Genomic DNA, 23,890 nt, shown 5'->3' on the forward strand with positions numbered 1-23,890 from the left:
TATTGCCACAATGATGGGAAGTGATGGGTTATCTATCTTTTTTTTCACTAGAACTCTACGTTCTATCCCGTCGTGTCAAATCAATTGCTATTAATTCCATTAGTTATAAACAGTCACTAATGTCCACATTTTACCTCATACTGGGTGTAATTCTACTCCTTTCTTCGATAGCACTCATAGTTTTGCTCGGAGATCTCCCCAATTATAGAGGAACCATTCTGCATAAGTTGAATCAACTACTTGTTGATAGAGTTGCACACAAAATTACTCTCCAATTTACCACACTCGATAAGAGATTTTTCAACGGATACCTATCGTCAGATGAATCACTACGAAGATTAGGCTGGATTGCAGGTTGGATCATACCTGTGTTCTATCTAGCCGTGTTCAGTCGATGTCTTGCTTTTTTCTTCCAGTATACATACCCTCAAATTCTAAAGTTGTCTTCTGAAGTTAACTGGACTCTGAGGTACTGGATTTTTATACTGCCACCGATACTTCTCAACTATGGCTCGTTCTTTCTTGCAGTGTTATCTGACCCAGGTTATATGTTAGAGTCAATTGATAAGGAACACGTCAACATTAGTAAAATCCAATCTGAGTTTCCGTATGATGATCTAATATTTTTCAAGGTGGATTGCTCCACTTGCAAATTCGTGAAACCAGCCAGAAGCAAGCATTGCTCAAATTGTGACAAATGTGTCTTGATGTTTGATCACCATTGCATTTGGTTAAATAATGATGTGGCATACTACACCTACCGATGGTTTCTGTTATTTTTGTTCTCAACTTGTTTCATTTTTCTATACGGTGGGTATCTTTCATATTACAGTTTGAAGCTTGAAATCCAAATTTCCAAAGATATACCCAAAACTATAACTGCAGCTCCATTGTTGCTAAAGTACTGGAGATTGATTAAAAATACTACGTTTGCTAACGAGATATCAGGAATATTGCTTCTTCTATGCATGTTCCTCTTTCCGGCCGTATCCTTCTTTTTGGGAGAAACTTTATGGTCCGTATATCTTGGAGTTACCACGAACGAAACTGCAAAGTGGGACTACATTAACTTGTTGGTCCAAAATGAAATGCTTTACGAATTCATTCCGAGAAACGGAGATGCTAATGTTTTTCTTATCTTGAATACTAGGTTACCCAATGGTACGATCCAATTCATCAAGTTAGAAGACAGAAAACCATTTAACAATGATACCGGAGGGCATTTGAGAAGGATAAAAAATTGGGATGACATGAACAACGTTTACGATATGGGCTTTTGGAAAAATTTACACCAAAGACTGTTTCCCAAAAAGTTGTTTTGAATTTGAAGTTTTATTACAATCAACTTTTTTGAAATTGTTACAGAATAAATATATAGATTAAGGAAAATGTAAAACGGAATATACATGTAAGTAAACATCATTAAGAAAAAAAAAATTTGTAGAAGAAAATAAATATACATGGATTTTCACATTGAGTGAAGTGGCAAGAAAATAATAGTTTGAGAAACGTAACCAAAATTAAATTGGTGATGCCTGTTTGTGGACAAGCAGAAAATGTTCAACCTCAACGTTCAATTTGATAAGTTACTCAGTAAACTTCTGGCATTGGTCAATTCTGGAAGCTCAATACTGGTTCTCATTCCCTCGAGACTGACGCCTCTATTCTCTACGTCATCCACATCACGCAGATCCATTTTTCTCTTTGTCTGTTCAAAACTGTCATCAATATTTTGCTTGTTTTTCACAGAGAAACTTGGACTTGTCATTGAACCATCTGCGTTTCGATGACCTTTGTGAAAATCCATCTCAATTTCTTCTGTTGCCAAACTTTCAACTGATGGATTCGTAGGAATAGCAGGTGAGAATTTGTTTTGCTTCCCGCTAAACATACGCTTGAATGTACCTCCACGGCTGCCACCAGTACCGTTAATCGAATCTCTGTAAGACGGACCGGGTGCAGGAAAGTCAACAGGTGATATGTGGGCTTCAAGAGTGTGAGACTGGGAGTATTTAGAAATGACAGGTCTATTAGGGTCTGTTGGATCGTAATCTTTCGGATACTGCTTGAAATCACCCTTGTCAACGCATTCTCGAATGATCTCAATATCTTTTGGATATAGAACAGAACATGCAAAGTCATACGCAAAACGTGGTAACATACACATCAAAAACCCAATGAAGAAACATGCCCAGAATGAAGGTGCGCCATACAGACGTGCTGCCACTTTGTAAAATTCTGATGAATTTGTAGATGAGGACCATATACCAGTCCAAGCAAAAAGAATAATATTTGAAATAAAATTGATCAAACATGATAGCCAATCCCATCTATATTGTCTCATCATCACATAAGAGTTACATGAGACAATTGCAATTGATGCAACCAATGCACCAAAATAGTATCTGTGATCCAACTGCAAACCAATGTTTGAAACGATACCATTTTTGTAATACATGAAATATGGATAGAAAAACGATATGATAGATTGGTAAAAACCATCAACCATGTACCAATAAAATTTTTCAACATTCCACTCAGTTCTTAAGATACCTGTTCTGTACAATTGTGGAACTAAAAGAGAAATGTAATCATCAACATCTTGATCGAATATACCCAAGAAAATGACAGGGAGTGAGGTGAACGCCAAGTTGTAGAACATGAGGTATGTATATTCAAACAAATATGTACCATCAAAATTATCATAAATACCATACCAAAATAACGCCAATGTGAAAATAACATTTTTGTAAAAAAAGCATGGAATCATTTCAGCCAATCTTTTGTAAGACCATCTACCATGAACAAGAACCAAACGAGCCAAATATCTGAATTGACCAACGGCGTAATCGGAAGACATAACAGCTTGGGTTCCTTCTTCACCGGCAATACCAACACCAACATTGGCAGCCTGGATCATGGCAACGTCATTGGAACCATCTCCAATGGCTAATGTCATAACATCCAAAGTTTCCTTGACCAACTTAACAACGGATGCCTTTTGAGCCGGTGAGACTCTACAGCATAGAACAGCCTTACACTGCTTGCAAAGAAGCAAAAATTTGATTCTGAGAGAATCACCTAAGGCCAACTTCAAAGCATCACCATCAATGACAACACCAAAGTTACCTCTCGGTGGTTGGTGAATTTTCTTTTCTCTTTCCAACTCTTCGGCAGATCCAAGCATATCAAAATTCTCTTCGAGATACTTCTCAATGAGAAATTTGATCATTTCTCCTGGATCATCCATGACTGTATCCTTTAAATCATCTGGAACAATTTTTTCAACATCTTCACCAGAAGTTTTGATAACCAATAATTGCATGGTGTTTTCTAGTAAATTGCATGAGAACCCAATATTGATTGCGGTTTCCACCTTATCACCAGTAAGAACCCACAATTTGATACCAGCTCTTGCTAGAAGTTGAATACAATCAGGGACACCATCTTGTAGTCTATCTTCAATTGCTGTACCACCAAGCAAAATTAAGTCTTTTTCGATCGATGAAGCAACCTCTTCCATCTTATCTTCTCTGTTTTGTAACGATGAGGAAGCAGCTTTGTGACGTTTTTGCCAATCTTGATATTGCGCCCAGTTCAGTTGCTTTTGCGCAATACATAAAGTTCTTAAACCTTCAGTTGCAAATTGCTCCAAATGAATAGCGGTTTTCTCAAGAAGAGTTTTGTCATTTTTATCACTTAACCGAGAGTAAATGATAGAATCTGCACCTTTACAAATCAATAATGCTCTTGGCTCACCACCTGGAGTCACTGGAGGTAATTTGATGATTGCACTCATTCTCTTTCTCGTTGAGTTGAATTCCAGGATATTCAGAATTTGATACTCCTTCTCTTCTCCCTGAACATTCAAAATCAAACCGTTCTTTGTACGGTTGACAAAAGAGAAACCAACGTCTCTTGCGGTTGCAACAAGAGCAGCTTCATCGGGAGATTGGGCTCTCAATTCAAATTTAGTGGGGTCTTTTTCAGATCTTTCTGTTAAAACACTATGACAGAGAGCCAATGCTAACATGAAATTTTCCGTTGCTTGTTTTTGAGTATCACCACTTTGACCACTCAAGTCTTTAGAAAACTTTTTAGAAATGAAGGTCAAATCTTTATCGATGGTATCGGAAATAGCACCTTTATTGATTTCTTTTAGCTGTTTGATCATTTCAATTTTATCGGATGCAATACCCTTTTTCTCTACGACGACTTCTTCATCCACGTTTATACCTTGTCTTCTTCTAATTTCCATATATGCCTCAGTATAAGCTCTTCCGTAACTGACACCATTGATAGTACACTTCTTGAATTCCATGACATTTTGAGTCAAGGTACCAGTTTTGTCACTGAAAATATACTCGATTTGACCTAAGTCATCAGATATATTCCATGTTTTAGGAACACAAGGATAGTCCAATTTTTCATAGTACATCTTGACATCTGAGTATATGAAATATGCTTGAGCAGTTTTGATAATCTCAATCGAAATGTAAAGGGAAATCGGAACCAAAGATTGGTATAAAATAATAGCCACAAAAAAACTAATAATACCATTGACAGCTGCAGAACCAACCACACTTCCGTATTCAAAATAAGATCTCGAGACGTTCTTGTAGTCATAGTAGACACCATTTACAATAGCTGAAACAAAACAAAGAACAAATAAAAGCAGGAAATTCAAAATGACAGACCAGTTTAATTCTTTTGCAATTCTTGACTTTTTCGTTGGAGTTAAACCCGAATTGAGCATGATTTTCGTGTCGTTACCAGTGAAAACGACCATTCCAACAACCCATTTTGTGTTTCTCAACGAACATCCTCTTAATAGCATATTATTGATATTGACGGGTTCATTGCAAAGTTCTCCACGCTCATCATCTCCATTTGCATAATAGTTCAGGTTTCCTTCGTAACTGTATAAATTGGATTTTGGGCCTTCACTTTCGAGCCAGAACTTACATTTTGCTAAATCATCAACGGAAATCAAATCACCATGGGAACACTTCAACGCTTGTTTAACTTTCAAGTTGGTCTCACCATCCAAATTTTTTGTCTCTACATAACAAGCACCATCAGAGTCTGATGTTGAAAGAATGACAATATCAACAGGGATCGAGTCGTTATTTTTGATTTTGACAATATCACCTACATGAATGTTTTTCCAGTACTCTTTTTTGAAAGTTGGATGCGCAATATAATCATCACTGTATTCAGAGACGAAAGGTGGCATCTCATTTTCATGAGTATTGACAATGACATCATCGGCATCCTTATTTTCAAGAGTTATTGGATCACTGAAAGGATTCAGATCGGTACTTTCTTGCATTGCTGAAGAGTCATTATATCTTTGTTGCTGTAAACTTCTTCTGTAATCAATGCTGTCCAAAGATTTTCTCGGAAATGCTGAGTCCTCCGCCAATGGATCTATAGCTTTTTGGTTTTTCAATCTTCTAAATATGGCCAGCATTATTCTTGTGGTTGCCTTTTTTAATTTTCTCCATAAACTGACATTTTCACCATTAAAGTTAGGATTGTCCATGCCTTTCAAGACATGAGTTATCTGGTTATTCACCTCCAAGTCCAATACAGTTCTTCTTGAGTCCTCCAGTGCATCTTTGAAGGCTGTGATTGCAACAACGACAATCAAGGGAACGGCAGAAAGCGCAGGGTTAGGAACACCAAAGATCTCGAAAGCACCCAAAATATTCATGGTTAAGAAATAAATGTTGGCAACATTACCAAATTGATAGTATAAATTCTTAGGCACAAAAGTCAACGGCGTATATTTTGTGGTTCTAATCTTATTTCTTGCGTATTGCGGAGGCCTGCCTTCATCGTCTAAACTGGTTGCGGGCAGAGGCATGTTCCAGTAAACGTCTCTTTTGATGTGGGAAATATCCTTCTCATCTTTGTTTGTGTTGTCGTACTTGAGTTCGTCGTCATCATTATCGGTTTTGGGAAAAAACTGAGGCGGTAGGGAGCTTTCCAAAACCCTCTTTAGCGTTTTATTCCTTTGCAAGGGCCTACCATCCTTTTTACGCTGGGTACCCCATCTGTGTCTCTGGAAGGTTGTCTTATTTCTTTGCAAATGTTCAGGTTTATTGCCTCTCAATTCACCTAAATCATCTAGTCCTTCATCGCCTTCGTCGTCTTCGGCGAATTTCAGGTCTCTGTTTTCTATGTTTGAGGATTTCAAGTTCACCTGAGTAAAGGCCGAAGGAGCAAAGGATGACGAATCCTGATGGAGCATCGGGGTCTTGCCCATCGAGCTTGCATCTTCGAAGTCGTCGCCTGCCTTTGACGAGGACGTTGAGTAACCGGAGAAGTGTCTTTTGTTAAGGTTCGACCTGTAGCCGACCGAGGGGGAAGGCAACGGCCCGTCTGAGTCCTGGAAGACGTATTTGTCATCAAAAGGGCTATTCATGCCGTTGTCATTTCCGGACATTGTGTGTAGGTTTGGCCTGTTGATTCTTTGTGCGAGCTTTTGTGTTCAGGAGTTTCTGTACCAGGACAGGGTGCCGGAATGCTGATCTGCGGAACAGACGCAGTGAGGTGGTGATGTTAGTAATCCGATATCCGAGCCTTCACTTTTTCGGCCTAGAAGAGACGAAAAAAAATAATGCTGTAGTGGGTGAGCAGAAGAAAAAGAGAGAACACGTACTTCCGCTACGTATTATCAGGGGGTATACGTGTGTGTCCACACGATCTCTTGGCGTGTGCAGTAGATGGATACTCCGACAGCTGCCTGTGTGAGTATGCAGAGCTGCGATGATGTGGCAGCCAAAGGCGGATGTCCTTGGTTAGTAGATAGAGAAGCAAAATGCAGTGCACCTCAGATCAACACGAATATTTCTGCCGGGTGTGGTATGTGCCAGAGGAGCAGATCAACGTGAGAGCGGGAGCAACGGAACAGCAACAACAATCGGACCAGGCAAAGTTCAGCTAGACGACAACAGCCAACTAGTGTTTGTGTGTGTGTAGATGAGAATCCCCCTCCTGCTGAAACCCGAAACCCGGATATAAGCAGTGACAGCAGAAACTCAGCAAACAGACAATCCGTGTTCAACCACCGCCGCCAGACGGCTCTCCTTCCCTGCTGTACTGACTGTACTGTCCGGCCGCCCTTTCACGGAGCCGCAGCTCGCAAAAATCAAAAAAATTAAAAAATTCAAAAATGGTAAAAGCGAAAACCCGAGAAAAACAGAATTTAGACAGACAAGACGTGTCGCAGCCCAACGGCAAACGGAAAGCGGAAGATAAAAACCGAGATCCGAGCTGAGCTTTTTTTCTGTGTTGCCCCCCGGTCTTTCCGAATGCGGCAGGGGAAAAAAAGTTGCCCCCGACGATCGGCCAGAAAAAGCGAAAATCGGCGCCTGCCGACATGAATGCACAGTAGGTGAGAACAATCGCTGGCAGCGGTGGCGTACTCCGGAATGAGGGAGGAGAGAAAAAGATGAGGCTCGGCCATCTCGTGGACGGCCAGACAGCCCGGAGCAGGGTGGCCAGCTGAAAGGGACGAAAGGCAAGGAGCCGAGCCATTTGACTAGAAAGGACAGGGTGGGACGGAGCTTGCAGAGACACACACGCGGGCTGTAGCAGATAGAGCTATAGATCGACAGCCAGCGCCAGATCCCCCTGTCTAGGCCTTCTCCCCGCCCTGTGCACCCGACACGTCCACGGTTAGAGGACCCACACACCAGGCAAGGCCACAGTCATAGATGACGGGAGACACGGAGCACGCGACGAAGCATACGCATGCGCACACGCAGATCCGGATCCCGAGGAACTCGTTCACGGCGTTTCGACTCAAGTACTGCGATGCGCTGGAGCTATACAACACATCCACGGTGATATTCATCGGAAACATCCCGCCGGCCTGGATCTTGGACAAGAAGTCGCTTCTTCTTGCCAGGCTCAACCGTTTGGACAGCATCAAGGCCTCGCGGAACCAGCACCCAGAGCACAGCACGCTTCAACACTTTGAAAACGCCATCCACTTCTCAGACACGAGTGCTACTGCAGGCAGCACGGACTTTGGCGACAAAAACGGCGACAATGACGGCGACAAGGCGGCGGAGGCAGAAGATGGCGGTGGCAGCGGTTTCCACAACGACGCCCATTCCGTCCACCCCTCCTTGAAGACCCGATTAAAGGCGAAATTCTTGCACAGTACGATCCACGTGCCGAACCTGCATCTGAAAACAAACGAAAATCTGGACAAAGAGACACTGTCAAAGCTGGAGTATCATCAGTACGATACTCCTGCTCAGAGCTCTCACTGCTTGCTTAATGTTCCCGCTCACAAGCCCCGAGGTGCAAGTTTCTCGGACACTAAAGACAGTGATAATGGCAGCTCCAGTACCGCCAAGGAGGATTCCGTGAATCTCGCCAAAACTCCCACCGATGTTGTTTCTTTCAGCATACCGAGAGAGTCCATCCAAAGGAAGAACTCGGAGTTTCACTTACTTTTGGATGAAAAACTTTCTTCTCCCGAGCTCGGAGACGACTCTGTCTCAACCGCAAACAGCTCTTTTGCGCCAATCGATGAGGCCAAGGGCTCAGATGAAAGTCAATATAGTTCGTCATGTCCGGAATCATCGTCTGTTTCTCAAACTTCTGAAGCCCCGCAATCCTTACAACTCTTTCTCAAGAAGCCTGACGAGGAGAAGCAAGAGATCCTCAAGGAAGAAATAGACAACGCAATGCTGTCGTTGCAAAAAACGTACAACGTCGGAAATGGAAAGGAACCTTCAGAGAGCAGTGATGCTGATTCTTTTGTAACTGCCGAAGAAACACCTTTAGATTCTCCCTCGGAATCAAAAGATGACCTCATGAGCTTGCCAGCTCACGCAGTCCCTGAAAGCAAAGAACGGAAGTCTGTTTCCTTCCAAACTCCTGCTTCAATCAAAATGACTAATGCCACCAGCATGTATACCCTCCAATCACAAAGATTGGCATTGGATAAACAAACACCTTTCCCCTACATGAATAGTCGCAGCAATTATAAAACAGATGATGGGGATGAGAAATCACAGTTTAAAACCCATGTTTACAGCGTGAACGAAGCTTATACAGACATTGATGATGAAATTGCAGAAAGTTACAACATACTGAAAACCAAAACGATTGGTGCTAAACTAGGATTAACTGGGGAAATAAATAAATTCGAACATAAGAGAAAAATGAAAAAGTTGTTGCAACATTTTCAAGCTGGGGAAATCATAAAGATGGAAAAAATGCTAGTGATGGTCTCTACCATAGAGAAGTTCAAATTGAATTCGAACTTGCAAAAAAGTACAAGAATTTTGGAGCGTTGGCGGGAATATATAACAGTCGTTAGAGCAACTAACGATGACGACTACCCGGCCATCATACAGTTCTTTAAAAGCAACCAAATTTTCAAAAAGGATGACTTGAAAAAGTTGAGAAAAGAGATATATGAAGAAGAGCTAGAAAAGCAACGTATGGAAGATGCAGAACCAGAGGAGGGCGAGGAGGCTAAAAGTGTGGAAGACATTGACTCCGACAAAGAGGCCGATGCCAACGAAGAGGTGTATTACGACAATGATGATAAAAGTTCGACAAGAAACATGAATACTATTGATCAAGAACTGGACTCGTTTGACGAAGAAAATGGCACTGTGGTAAATGATGACACAGGAAACTCAACTTTAAGGTCAACTATTAGTAAAATAAAGAATGCAAAGAAAAAGCACGAGAGTAAGAAAAAGTTGAAAAAGTTGAAGAGTAAAGTATCCAACAAGTCTGTGTGTGATCAATCTCCATCCTTTGATCAGTTTCCGCATGGGAGAAAGAACAAAAATTGTCACTTTTCTTTAGTTATTTCACGTCACGATGTTAATGTCGAGTTTGCCAATCTTTTGGATAAAAGCATCAGGATTACAAAAGAAAAGAAACGCTGCACCATAATTTACACACTGTTGACTCATTCAACTTCTTCAGCGATTGTTTGGTTTAGTTTTTTGAGACAACTTCTCAATTCCAAAGTTGCAGATAATGCTGCAAAATCTATGTTAATTAGTATTCCTTCTCTTAACATCTCTTTCACCATAACTGGCGCCAAAACTTTTTACAAGGCCTACCTTGCAGAGCGCACGGTGATGTCCGATTATGTTATGATCAAGTACAGCAAAGACGGCTATCAGTTTCCCCAGATAAGAAGTTTTGAAGAAATGTTGGAAATCATAGAAAAAAAAGTTTCCGAGCTTGAGAGATACGGAAAGTTACCGACTGATGCAACAGCTAAAGAATTTCTAAAAAAACTCAAAACAGACAAATCGTATTTGGCATTAACATTCAGAAAGTATGATCGTCTAGAATGGATCTTGGGTGAAAGTGAGCTAATTGTACAGATTTTATGGAATATATTTGCGTCTTCTTATGAGCTTGAATTGAGAGAATTCCAACACGAGTCTCATATTTTAGGTGACTGCTCATTAGTTGAACCCCTACCCATTGAAGGGTTTGTGGTTAAATTATCAAATCGGAGGGGTAAGCTTACATCCAGCATTGGAAGACAATATTACAAACTTCTTTATGCTTTCACAGTTGAGAATTTGCTCTTTCTTCAAGACTTTTATAACGCTGTTCCAGTATTGCCATACCCCGCTGAACCTCAGCGTAAACTAATCTCTCCTGCAGGTGATGTTTTAAACTTGAAAGGATTAGAGGAAGCCTCTTCTTTTGACCCAACAACCTATCAGCAGACACCCTACCCTAGGACAATGCATCATATACAATGGTTGAAACCGGGGATATCTCCAGAAGAATATGCATCTCACGATGCTGATGCTTTGTATGAAGCAGAAAGGCGTGCTTGTATGATCTCGAATGCTTCTGCTGTTGTGGACCTTTGCAAAGTGAAAGATATAAGACTAGTCCCAAAACAAGACATCAGCCTTGTCGTAAGGACAGCTAGTCGTGCCACCTGGAAGATTCAGCAGCTTCAATCTTCCGCTACAAACAAGTCCTTGTTTAAAACACTTTCGGGAAATATCGGAGCAGTTGAAGATGATGAATATGTTGAAAACTGTTTGGAGCTTGTGATGGAAAATGGATCCATAATGAGATTTCAAGTCTCTTCCCGTACGATAAGGAATGAATGGGCAAAAAACTTAGGAAAATTAAGTGAATACTGGACATTGAAAAAAAGAGAAGACTTAATCCGCCATGTGTTACTGAAAGAAAAGAACTTAACATTGATGAATACGCACAACGATGATTATTACGAATCGTTGATTGCTAATGAAAATGAAGCTAGTTGTTCTAAATGGGAAATGTCAAAAGCTTATACCGATACTCAGCTATATAGTATATCATCTTACGTTTTAGACAAGCCAGTTCTTATGGAAGGATACATTTATTGCAAGAAATTCAAGAGTAAACAGTTTAAACTTTTCTATGCTGTGTTAAGCCCTGGAGTTCTTGTGGTGTATGATATTTTCAAAAGGTCCAAAAGAACAGGAGTTGCCCGAAACACAACTTATTACAGGCGTTATGCTGCGATATCACTAGCAAGCTGTTACGTTTTTGCCAATACAGGAAAATCGAGCACTGATAGTAAAGGGAAAGTGTTCTTTAGTTTGTCATCCGGAGAGGACGGATTGCCGAGAGTCTATGGTGACGGATGGAGAAGTAGTGAATCTGCATATGAGAGATCTTTCACTCTCTGGTTTGGTTCCAAGAAGATCATGATGAAAAACATCAAGGAAAAAACAGGCACACGATTAAGTACAGATGTTAAAAGAAGTTCAGCTGAGAGTGAGGTCAACTCTGCTCGCTTAACTTCTGACGCCGAGATAGAAGCTTCCGATTTTGATCCAAACACCAAAACAAAAAAGTCGAAGAATATAGGAAAGAAAAAGAAGCCCAAAACGTTGAGCTTTTCTAGGTTGAAAAAGAAGAAGAAGAAGTCCTCAGAGCAAAATCAAATAGTCAATGACTATGGTACTGTCAGTGAATCTAGTGATGAAAGTACCGATAACAGTAATGACGAAGTTGGTGTATTCCGATCTAGTTCTGAATCCGAAACGAGAACAGAAACAGAAACGGAAACGGATACAGAAGCGGAATCTGATTCTGATTCGAGTACGGATTACGAGTATGAAAAAGAGGTTTTTAATGTAGGTGATACAGATGTGCATGAAAGGATTTCTACTAGAGAATTACTGAAATCGGCTTCCAGGCTTGGAGTTACGGGAAGGGCTATCAATTTTTTGGCCAGATCCCGAGTAGACAGAGACCTTTGGGTAACGAGATTGATGACCGAAGTGGAAAGGTTTTCAGAAAATCGAAACAACGATATACAACTGGTCTGATTATAAACTGTTTCGTGTGTCTGAGTTGATTTGGCCACGAAATATAAATTTTGTATTGTATTTTGTAAGTTTCGTACACATGTAGATTACTCAAATGCTAATTGTTTAGATACTAATGACAATTTTGTGGGCACTCCTCGATAAATCAGCGACTTTCAAAAAGAGGAGTGTTGTACGGTCTTTTCTATCAAATTATTTGAACTTGAAAACAAACCAGAATGTCGCTTCTTACAGTGCTTTCCACACATAAAGCATCTCATCCCATCCGGTACTTGCGACAAATCCCCTTCCCCAAAGAGACCAGTCACAACCCAACACAAACTCTCTGTGTCTGTCAAAATTTCCGACCAAGGCTTCGCCATGTTTCATCCGCAGTCTGCTCATATACTTTGCGTTTTCGTCGGTTTGATCCTTCCACACCTTACATGTCATATCGTATGAGCAAGAAAGCAAAGTGTCTGAGGAGTGAGGAGACCACTGTACTTTCCGTACTGCAAAATCATGCCCAATAAGCTTGTTGATGGGTGAAGGGCCAACCCTGTTCTTTTGTGCAAGGAAGTTACGTTGTAGATCAGGGATCATCCTCAAGTCCCATATTTTGATCGATTTGTCCACCGATGCTGTTGCAATAACCGTTGGTCTGTACTTGTTGTAATCACAGGAGAGGACCTCCAAGCCAGCGTGAGAAATAAAATCCAGCGTTAATGGGGTCGGAGCTCTAGTATCCCAGACTTGACAATGTGAGGCAGAGTTCACCGATATTATTATGGACGGATCGTGTGGTGAAAATGTAGCTTGATACACACAATCATTCACCGGGTTTTCTGCTACGGGTTTTGTCGATAAAGGAGGCTTGTCGCCCGATGGTATGTTTTCCGTTTGAGCTGTCATGTCTTTATTCGAGGTCAAGGTGAGAAGTGACTGGTCTCTGACAGGCGACCAGACCTTGATTGTACTGTCCCACGACGACGAGCAGAATATGGATTTATCCACCATGTTCCAGTAGACCGAAAACACTTCTCTCTGATGCTCATGGAACCTTTTGATCGGGAACTTGGGTAACGTGATATCGAACAGAGAAATCGAGCCGTCTCCTGAACATGTAAGAATCTGGTTTTCATGCAGCTCCGACCACGCAACATCAAACAAACCGTCCTGGGTATCGAAGTATGTATCTTGGGAAATTCTCCCATCGTTCCCTATCGTCAATATGTAGAGTCTGCCGTTTCCTACCAACCCGTAGTTTGCGGCAGTAGCCACTGCAAGTTTGTTATCGTAGAAGGGCGAATATTTGCAGGAATACCCGTTGTAGCCTGTGGTCCTGAAGGATAACATGTCTGGTCTGTCTGCGGGGCTTGCGCAAAGTGTACCAAGTGTACAGCGTGTACAAAAGGACAAACAGTGACGACATCCAAACTTCCAGTCTCCCTCTTCAGTGGCCAGTCTTTCAAGGCCGGACCCTTCTTCCCGTCTTGTACCCCCCTTCGCTAACGCTTATCGAATTATCTCACCTCCGGGTTTGCGGGAGCGGGATGGACCGATGAGGAGCTGGAACGGCTGCTGTCGAGGAACTTGCTTGTCACGGTCGTTAGTGTATTACATTATTTTTAAACATGCTAATATGCCATTACATAGCTGGGTAGTTGCTATATTTTACTATGTTAGGGGGGCCCAGCGGTTTCGGCAGCGCTAGGGTTTGCCACCGTACGAGGAAGACATGGGCTCTGTCACGGGAGAAGACTTGGTATCCCAGTTGATCAGCGATTGGGTGGTGTCGAGAGTCTTGTCATCTTTGCTTAGATCCTCGTTATGCATGTTGAAGAATGGGGAACTTGGCATCATCAGTCTGGTTTTCTTTGTCGATCCGGAATCGTCCTGCTCTTTGGAGGAGTCGGAGGTTTTACCATCGACTGCCATCGTGCTGCTAGCACCAGGATTGACGCTCCGGGGGTTCAATATAGACTTGTCTGTCGACGACATGTGCATTTCGAATGCCGTGTTACCAGGAGTCGTTCTCATGCCGTTGGGTGAATCTGCGTTTTGTTGAGACTGTGCTGTGCCGGGATCTCTAGGAGTGATCTCGTACTTCTCGTGTTGCGCTAGGATTCTGTCAATCTCAGGATCATCACACTCCGTGTTCTGGTTCCCGCTGGTGCCTGCACCCTGAGAGGATGTCTCTTCGAAGAAGTTGTAGTTCCAGTCGGCGTTCGACGCCCTGGTAGGAGAGCTTGGCTCGTTCGAGAAAGACTCAATTATCCGCTGGATGCTTGGAGAGATATCGTTCGCTCCAAACAAGCTGTGCATGCCGTCTTTGTTGCCATCAACGTGCCCATCGCCCTCTAAGCTGGTCGAGTTGCCATGCTGGTTGACGTTGGCAGTGTTGGAGCTGTAGATTTGGACATTAGGAGGCGGCATGTCCGGTGGTGGATAATTTTCTTTGTCGTCGTCGTCCATTGGAATCAACGTGGTATTGAGCTTTGTAGCATCTATTGGCACATTATCGTAGTCCCTGTAGTACTCCTCACCATTTTCGTTTGGCGTATTATTCTTGGATTGGCCTTTCAACGAAGAAGAGGAGGAAGAAGGCAGTCCAGAAATAGCATACTTACTCTCTGGAACTCTAAACATATCCTCAATGGGGTCGAGTTCAGTTGGTGGTTGTGTATTCAGGTGATGGAACTGTTGCAAGTTTTCATCATGGTGAGTCATGTTCTTATAGTTAGCAAATGTTGATTCGAGCTTGAGCAGTGCCATCAAGTCCTCATGCTTAAAATTTTCAACTTCATGAATCGTTTCATGGACGTTATGCTGAGAAAGCGCCGAGTTAGCAGCATTCTGCTTCTTCGACTTAGAAATGAAGCCATTCTGAAGATTCATTGGAGAAGAAAGTACAGGTGAGCTTGATGTGTCAATGCTCGAAGAATTAGGATTCGAAGCCGTTCCACGCTTCTTCTTGGTGCGTTTGGCAGTTGCTACTTTTGAATAAGGGTCATCCAGCAGGCCTCTTGCACCCAGCTCCCCCCTTTCACGCAATGATTTTGTGTTTCCTTTTGTTTGGTAGAAGTTACAAACTGTGCATAAGTAACCGGAGTTTGCCAACTGAAAGATTCCATCCTTATGGAACTTGTATGGAGGGGTAGTTGTTGACATACAATTGACACAACGCTTGGAAGGAAGAGCCCCTACGGTTGCTAGGGGAGTTTTCTTATTCTTCGATCCGACGGCATTGTCGCCAATCTTAACGACGGACTGGATAAAGCTCTTGCTCTTTCTTGCTCTTGTTGGCTGTGCATATTCATCGCCTTTGCTATTCTTGGGGAAGTTTGAAAAACGTGAAGATATTGGCTCCCCTCTGGCATCCACTTCTTCATCTACCCTTGAAGCTATCATATCTGATATTCTGATCCTATGAGCAAGAGAATCTTCGGTGACAAAGGGCAGGGACTGTGTGCGGGAAGCTAATTGGGGTAGGTTTCCCCTAGATGATGCTGTGCTGTTGTTTATTTTTTGATTAGCCGAAGAGCTTGATTTTCTAGCCCTTTTCCTTGGTTGAGAAGCATTGTGCTGTTGTTTCTGCTCAACGGTCTCATCCAAGTTCGGGTATGGACTGCTGCTACTGTTGTTTTCTGTGTATATTGGAAAGCAGTCCATTTGCTTCCTTTTGTTTGTGCCGATGCTATCAAGATGAGTGTTACCATTGTTGGCGCTGTTGCTGTTGGTACGACCGCTGTCATCACTCCGATTGAGCGAATTTATTGGACAAAGCCTCAGTTTGATATCCAACGTGTCAGCAGAAGCGTTTCCCTGATACAAGTTGATAAAATTTGCGGTCATTCGTCCCGTTATTATGAAGTTTGATCTCACGTCTTTGGTGATTTTGGTTAACAGCCCCGAACCGACGTAGGGCTCACCTGTTTCTATTATATCCTTATAGTAGATGGAGTAGTCCATTCCTTTCTGAAACCATTCTGGCGACACAGATTTCAACAAGTCTAGACATTTTTTGAGGTCGACACAGCCTATCTGAGCACCATTATGAGGAGGTTGGTTTGGCAAAGTGATGATTTTAGCGGACACTGGCTTGACCGATCTTGCCAGGAAAGTATTCCGATCGTCAAACGTGTAGAGCACTTTGAGAGTGACGTTCTTGTTGTATGGCTGGGGCATTAGCCCGTCTGATGAGCTCATTAGAGATTGGTGTAGGTGAAGACGGCTAGTAGTGAAGAAGCGCAAGTAGCAGTGGTAGACGAGAAGGAGGTGACACCGACAGCCCTGGCTCTAATAGTGGGATATACTCAAGACCAAGTATCTGTCTGACGAACGAAGCCAACGCAAGAGCTGTCCAACACCGTGACCAAGGGAAGATACACCAAAGCACACAGGCCACTGACTCGTCAATCTGTTGTGTGTGCTCCTCCTCAGACGAGAGAGAAATAGCTACGGGATAATATCGGAAAAAGCGAAAATAGAGGCACCAAGTTCCCAAAAAGGACGAAGGAGTGCTGTACGGAAGACACGAAGATGGGAAGCCACCCGCCATCTTCGTGTTTTAGAGAGGACGGCACAGGTTCGGGCAAAAGATCAACAATGGCATTCTGCAGAAGACGTAAATCTCAAACGGGACTGAAAAGAGCAAGCACCCACAAGGAGCCGCGTCCGTGTTACTGCTGGGACTTTTCGCGTCGCGGCGATCGGGCCTGCGCGCAGGTAAGTGGTGGTTACTGGGGGGGGGGAGAGGGAAAGACTCTCTACGGAGATGGAGACGGGATAGTATATTCGTGTAATTACAAACCTGAAAGGGTTCAGAAATGCGGTAGATGCAGATGCCGGGCGGGGTTGGGTAGCAAAGAGAAGTGTAAGGATGAGCAAGAAGAAGGTCCCGGCACTGGGACAGCAAAGACGGGGAAGTGTGCACAGTGGAGGGCCTAGGCCTTGTTGACAGATGCGAAGGGAGGGTGAATTTTGGGAACGTCTTTGTACCTGCGGTTGACTTCTGCTCTAGACACCTTCTTCAACTGCATGACCTCTGCATCCTGGATCATCAAGGTCTTGTAGTAGCTCCATCTGAAAATGGTCCACCAGGTGTTGTAGAACCTGTAGTTCGGCCACAAGGTGTTTGGGTACTCGATGACACTGTCCTGGTGGCACTGCCAGAGCATGTAGTCACTCAAACGGGTGTGGCCCGAGGTTCTCACGAGGATGTCGACCTTCTCAGAGGTGTCCTCGTAGTAGAAGTTGTTTTCGTACAAGGTCTCGTCGATCTCGTCGACGCTGATTTCGCCCTCGGTCACCTTGTCCACAAGCTGGTCCACGGCGTACCACATATCGTCTCTGGACGTGTACGGGAACGCGACGTATAGGGTATGCTTGGTGTGGTGCTTGGTCTTTTCCTCGACCAGCTCGATGTCCTGGAGCACGTCGTCGGGCAAGTACGACCTGTTGCCGATGATCTTTACCCGCACTTCGTGCAGGTCACACATCTGGTTTTCTCCGGAGAGCAAAGCAAGCTTGTACTTGAGCAAGGAGAAAATCGTGTCCACCTCCTCGGCCTTTCTGTTGAAGTTCTCGATCGAGAAGGCGTAGGTGGTGACGTTTTTCACCCCGACTCTGAAACAGCATTCTAGCACACGCATCAACGCCTCTGCACCGTACCTGTGTCCCTCCTTTAGCGGAAGACTGTGGTTTTTCGCAAACCGACGGTTGCCGTCCATCACAAACGAGATGTGTTTTGGGACCGGCCCTGCATCAATAGGAAGCGTTCCAGTTAGTATCTACCGCCGTCTGGGGACCAACACTGCACAACAAACATACCTGTTTTCAAGACATTGATCAAGATGTTCTGGACTGCCCCTTCAATGAGGGAGAACCCCGGAATGTACTGGAGGAAAAAACCTGCGTAGGAATCCATCGTATATCTGCTTCTACACGCTTGCTTTGTACACAAAACGAGTAGACTATTCCTCACGCCTTCAAGAACAGACTGCATCAGATTAAAGGCAAAAAAATGGTACCCATGCTCTTTATAAAGGGGAAACGGCCACGGATGATAAGGTTTGAAGCTGAGCATTGCAAATACGGCTCAGCACTTTTCCCAATCGGGAACTTGGCCCGGGGATGCTGCTGCGCCACAGACTTGGCCGGCACGCCAGGCCTGCGCCACGCTCAATGTTGGGAGCCGTTGGCGATGGGGCGTTAAATGGCGCTCGGAGGGCGGCGCCGGTGCCGTGACCGAGAGGGGCGACAGAAAACGGACGGACCGGAAACAAGTTAGTGGGTTGAGGTTGCGGTTCCGCGTTTGCGATATGGGAAAATGTCATGATTATTAATGTTATTATATTAGGGTTACAGAATAACATGGCGGGTAGGTGAAAGGAGAAAAAATGTGACATAGAGGAAAGTGAAGTAGAGTATAACAAAGGGCCATGAAGAAAAAAGAAGATAGGTACATGGGCTGAGAAGCAGATCAGTGAGTCTCAAGCCAGAAAGATATCATTGTAGTTAAACACAGATAAAATAATAAAACAGACGTAGATGTGGACGCAGAAACTTGAGGAGTTTCTTTCAAGTCCAAATGTTGCCTATAGCAAAGCCATAACACCCAAAGCAAAGGCCAAGCCAGCACCTGGAGCAGCGTAAGCGTTTGCAACAGCTCCGGCAGTGGAGGAAGAAGATGCAATGCTAGAGACAGGAGCAGACTGGGAGGCGGAAGCGGAGGCGCTGTCGGAAGACGCAGCAGCGTGGGAGGAAGCAGCGTGGGAGGAAGCATCGTGGGAGGAAGCAGCGTGGGAGGAAGCAGCGTGGGAGGAGGAGGCAGCGGAGGAGCCTGGAGCAGAGGAGGAAGGTGCCACAGAGGAGGAGGCGCCGGAAGAGGCGGCAGCGGAGGATCTTGCTTCGGAGGATCTTGCTTCGGAGGATCTTGCTTCGGAGGATCTTGGGGCAGCGGAGGATCTGGCGGAGCCGGAAGCATCTGTCGTGGTGGCGTCAGCGCCGAGCTCTGGAGCGATTCTGCTGGAGTACCATGGCAACTCGGTGGCAAAGGAGGAGATGGAGGCGAGCTCGGACGAGTCGACCAAGGTGGTGTAGGAGTCGTCAGTGTAGGTCTGGGCCTGTTGGTACAAGCTCAATAGCGGGCCGACATTGGCGGTGGTGTGTTCCTGGACAAAGCTCAAGTACTGGTTAGGGTTGGACTGGATGTCCGAGTTCAAGGCGACCAAGAGGTCTTCGGCCTGCGTGGAAGCGACGAGGGCAGCAACGGAAATAAGGACGGAGTGGGATAATTGCATCGTGAGTGTGTGTGTGTGTGGGTAGACGGAGTTCGGTTCTAGCAGAAAGACGTCGGATGGAGAGGGAGAACAAAACAGCAGTGAGGGGGCCACGGAAGAAACGCCATGGCGGGGCACCACCGCCCTACGAACCCACCAGAGCAGGAAAGAGCGTTACCTTTAAATACGCTGCGGTGCTCAAGACTTTCTCCGCTGACACCGCCGCATGCTCCGGCAAACAATAACAGAGCAACGCTCTACACGTCTTCGAGGAAGTCTGCTTTCTGTTTTTTTTCACCTTCTCGCACGCGCCCTCTTTACGGCCCAAACGGGCAAGAGTATGGCGCCCCGACAGAAGCTGTCAGCGCAGGCGCCCGATGCCTCCGAGTGAGCCCTGCTGGACACCGCTGTCTGCACTTGCTGCTGCGGGCCACATGTCTCAGCACGTCTCTGTGGACGACGTTGCTGCTGCATGTAGCTGCTGCTGCCGGTGCAGCTTTGGGGTCTCTGAGTGCAAGCCTGCGCCTGCGCGCGAGCGCAGGCGTCGAGGTGGAGAGGCGGAGAGGCCTGCAATAAGCGCTCCGGCAGACGTCCTGACCGGCATTGCCTGTCACGAGAACTGGCGTCAAGCGGACAGCAGCTGCGACCGTGTCTGCGTGTGGCGTTCGTTCTCCCGTGCACACCACGGCCCTCCGCAGGGGGAAACATCGTGTGGAGAAGCGGAGGACCCGCAGCAAGAAAAATGCTTCCCTGACCGGGGGCCATGCGGCCAGACTCCACCAGCAGGCCCGCAGGCTCTTGAGGGCGTTTCCTCGTCCCTCATGTTTACCCCGTGCTCCCCTGTTTTCTGTTTCTCTGCCTCTCCTTGCAGCACGCTCGGGCTAATAACCGTAGAGCAGACGCTTTGACCATGCAAGGTTCTATTTAGTTCTCTGCACACGACAGTATGCTCTCATGCAATGTAGGTCTGATTACGCAAGGGAGCAGTTTCCGTCACTGGCGGTGGGGGCCGCGTACGTAAGCAGAACAAGGCGGCGGACGCTGCTTACATAAGCGAAACCGAGATGGCACCGATCGACCTGCTTTTCCTCGGCGCCAACTCTACCCCGTTCCTTTCTCGCATGAATGTCGCAGCTTCTCAGAATCGGTTTGCCCTCACCATGATTAGTGATAATGCTCAGACGTAGAAGTGGAGAAGGTGGGCAATTGGAGAGCCTGGGCCAAACCATTTTGCAGCAAAACAGTAGCCATGTTCTTAACAAGAAGCGAGTACGACCGTGGTGTGTCCACGTTTTCCCCAGAGGGCCGTCTCTTTCAGGTGGAATACTCTCTCGAAGCCATCAAACTGGGTTCCACGGCGATCGGAATCTCGACAAATGAGGGCGTGATATTGAGTGTCGAAAAGCGGGTCTCATCGTCGCTTCTAGAAAGCGACAGCATCGAGAAGATCATGGAGATCGACTCTCACGTGGGCTGTGCGATGTCGGGGTTGACAGCAGACGCAAGATCGATGATCGACCACGCCAGAGTGGCGTCCGTCCAGCACGATCTCTACTACAACGAGCCAATTTCCGTGGAGTCGCTAACCCAGTCGGTCTGCGACTTGGCGTTGCGGTTCGGCGAGGGCGCCTCGGGCGAGAAGAGATTGATGTCCAGGCCTTTTGGTGTCGCATTGTTGATTGCCGGCTACGACGACGATAAGGGACCCCAGTTGTACCACGCAGAGCCTTCGGGCACCTTCTACAGATACGACGCCAAAGCCATTGGATCCGGGTCGGAAGGCGCACAGACGGAATTGCAGAACGAATATCACAAATCGCTAACCCTCAAGGAGGCAGAGGTCCTTTCTCTAAAGGTGCTCAAACAGGTGATGGAGGAGAAGTTGGACTCGAACAACACACAGCTAGCCAGTGTCACCAAGGAGGGCGGATATAGAATCTACTCCGACGAAGAGGTCGCCAAGATCATAGAACTGGTCAAAGAACAAGAGCGTGACGACCAGAAGATGGAAGAAGACTAGCTGCCGCATTGTGTCTGTATACCTGTGTAACGACGTAGATCGACCAACCATAGTCTGTGAACGAATTTTCCTCATTTCGGTGGGTTCTATTATTTCAGTTACTAGTATACACGTTTTATATCGAATCGGATGTGACGCACGCACTCGTCATTTCTTGGTCAAGATGTCCAAGCAGCTGGAATACTCGGGGAAGTCTTTCAACTTCGCAATGACTGCCTTCTCGAGCTTGTTGGCGTTCTTGTAGAACGTCGTGTTCTCTCCGTTGTACTGCCTACAGTTGTTGAAGATCAACGAACAGTCGTAAACAAAGTCATCCATGGTCTCGTATGCGTCGTTCTCCAACTTCACCTCCATTGTGCCCAAGTCCATCGGCTCCTTGATCACCTCGTAGTAGTCCGGAACTTCTGTCCTGTTCACTGGATGCAAAAACGGCCAGTTCGATGGATGGTTCTGCATCTCCGTCAATATCGTGAGCATGGCAATGTGGTGCGGACCGCGCTTCGGCTTCTGTGCCAGGTCGTCCATTTCCCTCGTCCAGCCGGCCTCCTTCAGACCCGGGATGTCAAACGGGTTTAGCGGCTCAAAGCTCTTCTGCTTGAAATGGTCGAGCCCCTTGTGGACAATATGGGACCTGCCAATCGACCGGATCTTCCGCAATATCGCAGCCTTTTGCAACGAGAGTATCTTCGGACTGTCCAAATATCGGATGCGGGGCAGCATTGAGCACTGCATCAGGGTACCTCCTTCGTAATCCTTGATGTAGCCCATCCAGACCTTCTTGGGCAACGTGATTTCCTTCGTGAACCCCTGCTTCTTGAAATACCCGATCGCATAGTTATCGGCATACGTCAAAAAGTACTTTATCTTTGTGGTGCTGCGGACGTAGTCCTTCAAGTGGTTCATCAAGTGCGCACCGTAGCCTCTCACCTGCTCTGTCGACGAGATGGCACAAAAGACAATCTCGGCAAACTCGTGGCTCTCGAATGGCCGGATAGTGATACCACCAACCACAGTCAACGGTTTCCTTACCACCGCTATGGACACATGCGAGCGGTCGTACACTAGTCTCGCGATGTACGCCTTGGGCATCTCGGGCAACTGTTTCTGGAAGATGTTCTTCAACCCCGTCAGAACGATCATGTTGTCACGCGTGTCGTCGTTGTTCACAACCCGGAACTCAATTTTCCCCTCTCTCTCCTCAATCACCGACGGCCTGTCTTTGTACGTGTATGTATAGCCATCAAACTGGTAGCAGTGGAGCTTCTTCTTCTCCTCAGCGTCGACATCTTCGGCGTCCTCTCCGCCCCCCTCTTCCGGCTTTTGCTCATCCTCCTCGTTCTCCGCAGCATCTTCTGCGGGATTCTCTGGGCTCCCGTCGTTGCTTGCGTCATCCTGGTTTTCCATGTCATCGTCGCTGCCGTCCTCATTGTCATTGTCATCGTCGTTGTCATCGCCGTTGCCGTTGCCGTTGCCAGCGCCATTTTCTCCCTTCACGTTTGACTTCCCATTTCTGACATGCTTTCCCGAAGTTGAATTATCTTCACCTTCTGCACCCTCCTCACCACCAGCTTCGTTCTCGTTGTTTTCGCTGGCCTCTTCAGTGTCCCCTTGGCTTTCTTCCTTATCACCTTCGGCCTTCGTCCGGCCCTTGGGCAGATGCTCTTCGGCGTCAACAAAATCGTCACCCTTGCCTCCCTTCACCGCAGCATTCTTCGGAAGCTCCTCCCCAACAATGGAATCTTCTTCTTCATCTACGACATCGTTGTCCGCACCTGCGTCGCCGTTGTTCTCGTCCTCTGTAACGGACTTGCCGCCATCAGCTCTTCTAGTCCGTTTGGTCTTATTGTCCTGCGGCACCGGACTCGATGCCCCCGCCTTCCTTTTCGCCTGAGCCATCAATCACCACCAAGCAAACCAAATAAGCAGATCAAATAAATCTTACTCCGACCTCGGTAGCACAGCTGCGTCCAGCAAACAGCCACTTATCTGGCCAAACCCCTGGACCTTCTAGTGTGCCAAAACATGTTGGCATCCGTCTGTTTTTCATCCTCGAGATTTCCCCTGGAGCCGCCGATCGGCCCCAAAGGGAAGAAGTCAGAAGTCAGAAAGCAAATTTCCTATCGAGTATCGAGGAAAAGAAAAATAATATAAAATATTTTTTCCCCGAGAGGCCGTACGTACATCAAATCAGGCAGGGATACAGGTGGATGGCAGGGGTCTGGCAAATGTTTCTCTCGTGCTTTCTGGGCTCTGACAGCTAGCTT

At 45.7% G+C, this 23,890-nt stretch overlaps 12 protein-coding genes across 12 annotated transcripts; 4 read left to right on the forward strand and 8 right to left on the reverse strand.

The window, feature by feature from the left end:
* Positions 1 to 119: 119 nt before the first annotated feature.
* On the forward strand, positions 120 to 1,322 carry PICMEDRAFT_73845 (hypothetical protein; the record flags this gene model as incomplete). The annotated part of the gene is made up of 1 exon (XM_019164605.1): positions 120 to 1,322. The coding sequence occupies one exon, from the start codon at positions 120 to 122 to the stop codon at positions 1,320 to 1,322; it is 1,203 nt and encodes a 400-aa protein (XP_019016166.1).
* A 42-nt stretch (positions 1,323 to 1,364) lies between these two features.
* PICMEDRAFT_17554 (hypothetical protein) lies at positions 1,365 to 6,748 on the reverse strand. Its single transcript, XM_019161642.1, has 2 exons — positions 6,668 to 6,748; positions 1,365 to 6,506 (listed from the first exon to the last, which is right to left on the reverse strand). Exon 2 carries the CDS (start codon positions 6,449 to 6,451, stop codon positions 1,574 to 1,576), a length of 4,878 nt encoding a protein of 1,625 aa, XP_019016167.1. The 5' UTR covers positions 6,452 to 6,506; positions 6,668 to 6,748; the 3' UTR covers positions 1,365 to 1,573.
* Positions 6,749 to 6,914: 166 nt separating this feature from the next.
* On the reverse strand, positions 6,915 to 7,635 carry PICMEDRAFT_165221 (hypothetical protein). Its single transcript, XM_019161240.1, has one exon. It carries the CDS (start codon positions 7,543 to 7,545, stop codon positions 7,069 to 7,071), a length of 477 nt encoding a protein of 158 aa, XP_019016168.1. The 5' UTR covers positions 7,546 to 7,635; the 3' UTR covers positions 6,915 to 7,068.
* PICMEDRAFT_17557 (hypothetical protein) lies at positions 7,228 to 12,477 on the forward strand. The gene has a single exon (XM_019161644.1). It carries the CDS (start codon positions 7,725 to 7,727, stop codon positions 12,342 to 12,344), a length of 4,620 nt encoding a protein of 1,539 aa, XP_019016169.1. The 5' UTR covers positions 7,228 to 7,724; the 3' UTR covers positions 12,345 to 12,477.
* On the reverse strand, positions 12,088 to 13,862 carry PICMEDRAFT_17558 (hypothetical protein). Its single transcript, XM_019161645.1, has one exon. It carries the CDS (start codon positions 13,677 to 13,679, stop codon positions 12,573 to 12,575), a length of 1,107 nt encoding a protein of 368 aa, XP_019016170.1. The 5' UTR covers positions 13,680 to 13,862; the 3' UTR covers positions 12,088 to 12,572.
* A 171-nt stretch (positions 13,863 to 14,033) lies between these two features.
* On the reverse strand, positions 14,034 to 16,532 carry PICMEDRAFT_73849 (hypothetical protein; the record flags this gene model as incomplete). Its single annotated transcript, XM_019164606.1, has 1 exon — positions 14,034 to 16,532. The coding sequence occupies one exon, from the start codon at positions 16,530 to 16,532 to the stop codon at positions 14,034 to 14,036; it is 2,499 nt and encodes an 832-aa protein (XP_019016171.1).
* A 622-nt stretch (positions 16,533 to 17,154) lies between these two features.
* On the reverse strand, positions 17,155 to 18,195 carry PICMEDRAFT_17561 (hypothetical protein). Its single transcript, XM_019161646.1, has 2 exons — positions 18,156 to 18,195; positions 17,155 to 18,084 (listed from the first exon to the last, which is right to left on the reverse strand). The coding sequence occupies exon 2, from the start codon at positions 18,053 to 18,055 to the stop codon at positions 17,270 to 17,272; it is 786 nt and encodes a 261-aa protein (XP_019016172.1). The 5' UTR covers positions 18,056 to 18,084; positions 18,156 to 18,195; the 3' UTR covers positions 17,155 to 17,269.
* A 632-nt stretch (positions 18,196 to 18,827) lies between these two features.
* Positions 18,828 to 19,805, reverse strand: PICMEDRAFT_165299 (hypothetical protein). Its single transcript, XM_019161243.1, has 2 exons — positions 19,244 to 19,805; positions 18,828 to 19,150 (listed from the first exon to the last, which is right to left on the reverse strand). The coding sequence occupies exons 1-2, from the start codon at positions 19,625 to 19,627 to the stop codon at positions 18,923 to 18,925; spliced, it is 612 nt and encodes a 203-aa protein (XP_019016173.1). The 5' UTR covers positions 19,628 to 19,805; the 3' UTR covers positions 18,828 to 18,922.
* A 741-nt stretch (positions 19,806 to 20,546) lies between these two features.
* Positions 20,547 to 20,984, reverse strand: PICMEDRAFT_165460 (hypothetical protein). Its single transcript, XM_019161250.1, has one exon. The coding sequence runs from the start codon at positions 20,833 to 20,835 to the stop codon at positions 20,578 to 20,580; it is 258 nt and encodes an 85-aa protein (XP_019016174.1). The 5' UTR covers positions 20,836 to 20,984; the 3' UTR covers positions 20,547 to 20,577.
* On the forward strand, positions 20,856 to 21,626 carry PICMEDRAFT_73852 (hypothetical protein; the record flags this gene model as incomplete). The annotated part of the gene is made up of 1 exon (XM_019164607.1): positions 20,856 to 21,626. The coding sequence occupies one exon, from the start codon at positions 20,856 to 20,858 to the stop codon at positions 21,624 to 21,626; it is 771 nt and encodes a 256-aa protein (XP_019016175.1).
* A 147-nt stretch (positions 21,627 to 21,773) lies between these two features.
* Positions 21,774 to 23,030, reverse strand: PICMEDRAFT_36485 (hypothetical protein; the record flags this gene model as incomplete). Its single annotated transcript, XM_019163010.1, has 1 exon — positions 21,774 to 23,030. The coding sequence occupies one exon, from the start codon at positions 23,028 to 23,030 to the stop codon at positions 21,774 to 21,776; it is 1,257 nt and encodes a 418-aa protein (XP_019016176.1).
* A 257-nt stretch (positions 23,031 to 23,287) lies between these two features.
* PICMEDRAFT_17563 (hypothetical protein) lies at positions 23,288 to 23,521 on the forward strand. The gene has a single exon (XM_019161647.1). The coding sequence runs from the start codon at positions 23,359 to 23,361 to the stop codon at positions 23,515 to 23,517; it is 159 nt and encodes a 52-aa protein (XP_019016177.1). The 5' UTR covers positions 23,288 to 23,358; the 3' UTR covers positions 23,518 to 23,521.
* Positions 23,522 to 23,890: the final 369 nt, after the last annotated feature.

This window comes from Pichia membranifaciens (genome assembly GCF_001661235.1).
Source record: "Pichia membranifaciens NRRL Y-2026 unplaced genomic scaffold PICMEscaffold_5, whole genome shotgun sequence".
Lineage (NCBI taxonomy): Eukaryota > Fungi > Ascomycota > Pichiomycetes > Pichiales > Pichiaceae > Pichia > Pichia membranifaciens.

Coding starts and splice junctions, on each gene's coding strand:
- PICMEDRAFT_17554 (XM_019161642.1), bottom strand. CDS start 6,451: ATGTCCGGAAATGACAACGGCATGAATAGCCCTTTTGATGACAAATAC.
- PICMEDRAFT_17558 (XM_019161645.1), bottom strand. CDS start 13,679: ATGTTATCCTTCAGGACCACAGGCTACAACGGGTATTCCTGCAAATAT.
- PICMEDRAFT_17563 (XM_019161647.1), top strand. CDS start 23,359: ATGGAATCTTCTTCTTCATCTACGACATCGTTGTCCGCACCTGCGTCG.
- PICMEDRAFT_165460 (XM_019161250.1), bottom strand. CDS start 20,835: ATGGTTTGGCCCAGGCTCTCCAATTGCCCACCTTCTCCACTTCTACGT.
- PICMEDRAFT_17557 (XM_019161644.1), top strand. CDS start 7,725: ATGACGGGAGACACGGAGCACGCGACGAAGCATACGCATGCGCACACG.
- PICMEDRAFT_165299 (XM_019161243.1), bottom strand. CDS start 19,627: ATGCAATTATCCCACTCCGTCCTTATTTCCGTTGCTGCCCTCGTCGCT. Junction 19,151..19,243: donor CAAGATCCTCCGAAGCAAGA/TCCTCCGAAGCA, acceptor TCCGCTGCCTCC/TCCTCCCACGCTGCTTCCTC.
- PICMEDRAFT_165221 (XM_019161240.1), bottom strand. CDS start 7,545: ATGGCTCGGCTCCTTGCCTTTCGTCCCTTTCAGCTGGCCACCCTGCTC.
- PICMEDRAFT_17561 (XM_019161646.1), bottom strand. CDS start 18,055: ATGGACGGCAACCGTCGGTTTGCGAAAAACCACAGTCTTCCGCTAAAG.